The sequence below is a fragment of the Rhagoletis zephyria genome, unplaced genomic scaffold (assembly GCF_001687245.7).
Source record: "Rhagoletis zephyria isolate East Lansing unplaced genomic scaffold, Rhagoletis_zephyria_1.1 Rzeph_scaffold_08181, whole genome shotgun sequence".
Classification (NCBI taxonomy): Eukaryota; Metazoa; Arthropoda; class Insecta; order Diptera; family Tephritidae; genus Rhagoletis; species Rhagoletis zephyria.
Window position 1 is genome coordinate 8,270 of NW_016165261.1, and position 5,156 is coordinate 13,425.

At 31.4% G+C, this 5,156-nt stretch overlaps 1 protein-coding gene across 5 annotated transcripts in view; it reads left to right on the top strand.

Moving 5' to 3' along the window:
- Window positions 1–321: 321 nt before the first annotated feature.
- Window positions 322–5,156, top strand: part of LOC108374839 (venom serine protease Bi-VSP-like) — a 12,649-nt gene continuing 7,814 nt past the window's right edge. For 3 of the 5 annotated variants that reach the window (XM_017630869.1, XM_017630871.1, XM_017630868.1), the window contains exons 1-2: window positions 327–875; window positions 4,912–5,081. In XM_017630869.1, coding sequence (XP_017486358.1) covers window positions 812–875; window positions 4,912–5,081 — 234 coding nt within the window. In that variant the 5' untranslated portion in view covers window positions 327–811. Of the gene's footprint in view, window positions 876–4,911; window positions 5,082–5,156 lie in introns of all 5 variants that reach the window. The other 2 variants (XM_017630872.1, XM_017630870.1) reach the window with 1 other exon arrangement.

Here is a 5,156-nt window from a genome sequence, read left to right on the forward strand (position 1 = left end):
TTGCTATAATTTAAACTAAACAAAATTTGAATATTCTCAATGTTAATTTCAATATTAAACAATTCATATTTGTAGTTTCCTTAAGTGGCAAGTGAGTTTGTTGGCAAGTGATTTTATTTTCCATCGTTAGCATTGCTAATTTTGACCAAACTCTCACAAGAAATCCCCGTTTAGCTGGGCTGTAAAGTGAAATACATGCTAAATTATGCATTAATTTCAAGTTATTAATAAAGTTGTCATTCATTAGCTTCGCACAATTTTATGCTTTGTATATACATGTTTATGTATGTAAGTATGTACGTACATACATTCATACACCCTTAATCGCTCGTGTTGTGTTTCATGTAACCGGCTACTGCCTACTGGACACTGGCTGTGTTACTAAACAATTGATGACGGCTCATACACGACACATCTACAAATATGCATTGTAAATATAAACCGGCTGGCAGTTTGTTTATGCGAATGCTGTTGAATGGTTTGAGTAAAAAAGATTCGTTGAAAACTTAGTTAGCTGAAAAATTAGCAGTTTTGCGCTATGTGAAGATTCGTTTGTGATTTTCGTAAACAGTTTCGATTTGAGCGCGTACATAGAAAGAAGCTAGCATTCGACAAGCTTATCGGCATATCGCGTCATCAAGACAACAAGTGAAGAAGTGACAAAATTTAAAATTACATAAATCATAGAATAAATAATTCGTGTACGAGTGATGGTGTGAATTAGAAAATTAAAGAAAGAAAAAATTGTAGTGGAGCTGCAGCATTTTTCAACCCTCAAATAAGTTCACAAAAATTTCGAAATTGCTATAAGATGAGAACTTCTATAGCTCTATTGGCATTTGCTTTTGCCATACTGCCAGCGGTTTACTCACAAGGTAGGTTGGAAATGTAAAGCAAAAAAATAGAAATAAAAAAATCACGCGCATGTAATTTAAAATAAACATTTCATTTAAATTTCGCTAAGTGTTAGAATATTGTGAGAAAATTTTTAGCAGTAGTAGTGTAAATATGTATGAGTAAACTTTTGAATATTCAAATAAAATCATGAAGAAAATGCAAGTCAGAAAATGGCATTAAAAGTCAAGTATTTAATGTTGGTTTTATTGAATAAATATTTACATATGCAAAATAAAGTCATTTGTCACCAGTGCGATTAAATATATGAAACAAGTTCTACTACAAAATCAGTAAATAGGAACAATCTTAAATATACGGCACGACGAAAATTTCAATGAAAGTAAAAAATTACCTTTGTAAAAATAACACAGACTCAAAAGTTTGAACTTTTTTTTTTTTCCTTAAATGAAGCCATAGTTCAGAATGTGTGAGTTTTGTTTTATTCGCACTCAAAGGTTAAGGGGTCATAGAACGACCTTGTCCCACAAACACAAAATCTTAAAAAGGCAGCGCACAGTGGTTCAAAATTGGCATTTTGTGTTCACTGAAGCCTTCATTTTTCATTCAATTTAATTCATTTTTTTTTTTTGAATGAAAGCTAATAAAATTTGCAAAAGGCTAATTGAGCCCGATTTTGGAATTTTTGTTTGTTTGTATCAGTGTTGGCACTTATCGATTGTTTTTGTAATCAATTAGTAAATTCGATTTAGTTTAAAAATTAATTTTTAATCATTAATCATAAATCTAAGCAAATTGGTGTGCATTTTTATTAAGATCTATTCTAAGAGACGTTATTCAAACTAGGTATTAATAACCCCCTGTATATTTGCGAAGGCTTGTAAAAATCACCAATTTATGTGTTACTAATAAGAATAACAATAATTTTTTTTATATATTATGTGCTTTTTATGGGCTTGAAACACAAAATAATAACCATAACTGGTGTTTGCTTTTAAATTTAGACAAACTAGACCGCTTAATCAGATTTTTCTTTTAATTGGATAAACGATTAACGATTAAAATTAATTAATCGTAATCACAACCGACGATTAACGATTAAAAAAATTTAATAATTAATCGTGCAGCTGATTACGATTAATTAATTATAATCGTCAATCGCGATTAACATTTTAATAGCTCAATTTTAATCGTTAATCAGATTAATTAGAAGAAAATCAATTCTCCTGTTCCTGTTAATAAATGTTACATAATAAAAACTAGTTCAAAACAATTGTAGAGTTCTCAGAAAATAAAAAAAAAATTAAAAAAAGTTTAATTGTTATAAAAAATTTTTCACCAAATCTAACTTTTTTTTGCACTTTATAAAAATTTTGGGTATGTAGTTTTATAGATAAATTATCTTTAGTATGATAAAGTGTAAGTTCCAAGTGGCTAAGAGTTGATTTTTAACAATATAGCAAACGCTTTTATTTCCCAGATGTTAGAGCAGATGTTAGCGAAAAATTATTAAAAATCAACATGACCTCTCAGTCACTTTCAAATTGCACTTTATTATACTAAAATTTAATGATCTATAAAACATTTTTCTAGAAACTCTTTTTTTTTAATTTCTGTGAAAATTTTTTTAAAACATTCAAATTTTTTTTTGAATTTCTATCGTTTCGGGGCAACCCTACAATTGTTTTCAACTTGTTCTTATTATGTAACATTTATTAACTGGAACAGGATAGTCGAATTTTTTTTAGAATTGCTACTTTTGCTGCATTTTGCACTAAAAAATTTAATACAAACAAACAAAAACTCAAAAATCGGGCTCAATTGGTCGCCTGCAAATTTTATTAGCTTTAATTAAAACAAGAGAATGAAATGGAGTGAAAAATGCAGGCTCCAGTGAATGGTGAACACTGTGCAGCGCTTTGATGACATAGAAAATGTGGCTTCCTTTAAAATTCTTTCTGTAAAAGATGATATTCATTCCAATTCACTTCTGTTGGGTTATTTAATGATCTGCTAGAAAGCTTGCTGGAGTTTTTATAGTAGCTTTTTTAGTTTCCCGCGTTTATGATTATTTAATTGAGCTGGCTTGTATCCATATACTACGAGTATACAAAAGCATAAAAAAGCGTATGGAATTATTTAATTCAACAGCAGCTGGTCTTAGTTTAATTTCCAGAAGCTACTTTTTATGTGCATTAAATATCAATTTTGGTAAAATACTGCACATGTACATACATACACTCATGGCACTTAGTATTTCGTATGCAAGTTTTGTAAACCAGTTGGCGGTCAGTTGATGGCCCGAATTCAAGGCCATGAATATTCGGGCGTGCAAAAAAAATATACATATATATATAAATACATGAATAGGAACATGAGAGTTGAAAATACAAAAAATATAACAAATCAATAATATACTATACTTAGGAGATATTTGTTTAAAGCCTTGACAATGAATTGAAATTAAACAAAGTGCTTAGTGATAGATTGAGCGATAATTGTAGACATATATGTACTTAGGAGACTACTCGTATTTACCCGTACAAACAGGGGCGCACCCAGGAATATATTTTAGGGGGGGTTTTATATTTCTGAAGATATATCACCGGAAAATACTGAAAATTTGCTTCAGATAATACCCTCTTTAAAATACATTTGGCAAGTTTTATGTACAGTATGTAATAAATAAATAAACGTTTTAAAATTCATAAACTGCACTTTATTTACGGATAAACAGAACTCAAACGCTTTTAACCGACTTCAAAAAAAGGGAGGTTATCATCTCGCCGGAATACATAACTTTGGATAGTACCTCAAGGTTCGTCCCGTAATTTGTTTTAGAGATCCGATGATTGGATCATGAAGAAATTAACGGTACCCCTAAATTTGAATATGAGAATTGAAGTCGGTTGTGTTCTTTCCTTAAAAACTACTTGTTTAATAAAAAGTTCTATAAACTCAAGATGCGCTCAACTTTCAAAAGTACCTAATCAAAAATTTAAAAAAAGAGTCAGTAAAAATAAATTTATTGATTCCATGAATTTTTGCACTTCTATGTTAATTTTTTCGATTTCTGGTTTTCGATAGAGATGGTGATTTTTCACGATTGTTAATTTTTTTTAATATTTCAAATACCGAAAAAATTAACTGAACTCTCAAGAAAAACGAAAAATTCATATTAAACGACGGACGAGAAATGGAAAAGAAATATTCTTCTACCAAAATTTCTTAAATTAATTTGCAGCTCTCAAGAAATAAAAGCTCGTATATTTTCGCGCTTTTTCAAGCAACAGAAATTATAATAAATATTTCTTATAATTTCCTTGAGAGCTGGACTCTTAGCTTTAAGATACATATTGTATTTGAGGTTATTAGCTTTAGGGGGGGTTTGAACCCCAAAACGAACCCCTTGTGTGCGCTAATGCGTACAAATGTATGTATATGTGGCAGGAGCGGATCGAGAGTGAACCGCAGTTTATCTTGGATTCGCCGTAGTAGATAGAGACAGCCTCTCTATCGGCAACTGGGTTTCTTCTCAATTTTCTTCTAAATTGAATTGGACTTGGACGTTACTTTTGAAGTCCAGATTTACTTACTACCATTTAGCTACTCTGCGTCGTTTCCAATTGTATTTTGTTAATGGTGAACCCCTTCCTGAAGTGCCTGGTCCTCCCCAGTAAAGACTCTCTCGCATCTCGTTTATAGACTTGATGGATTTATGGTCGACTGGCTGTAAGTGAACCTTTTATTACTATCCCAGTGCACCTTATTTTTCAGTAGCCTTGTCAATTGATGTTAGTTTAGCCTAAGGCGAAAATTCACAGATCCTCGTATTTCCAGATGATCAGAAATTACATTAATGGCAATGCCTTTTATAGTACCTGGGACCATTGGCGATACACTTCTCCTTTCTTAAAAGATCTAATTACTCCAATTTGCCTTGGGAATAGTAAGATCATCAAAGCTGAAGTTATGGATGGAGACGATTGTTCATAATTCACCATTCCATTTACTATTACAATTAAGAGCTCTATCAATTTTTTCTTTTTTCCACAGGCCAGTATAACTGCGTCACACCGGAAAACTACTACGGTTTTTGCGTGCAACTACAATATTGTCCACAAATAGCTAATGTATTCAACGTACGCAATCGCAATCAAGCCGAACGCTATGTTATAGCATCCCAGCGCTCGTGTGGCACACGTAGTATTAACGGCAATCCAGTGGTATGTTAGATAATGTTTGGCGCAAAGAAAAGTAAATAAGAAATTCTAATTATTTACAAAATGATTTTAGGTTTG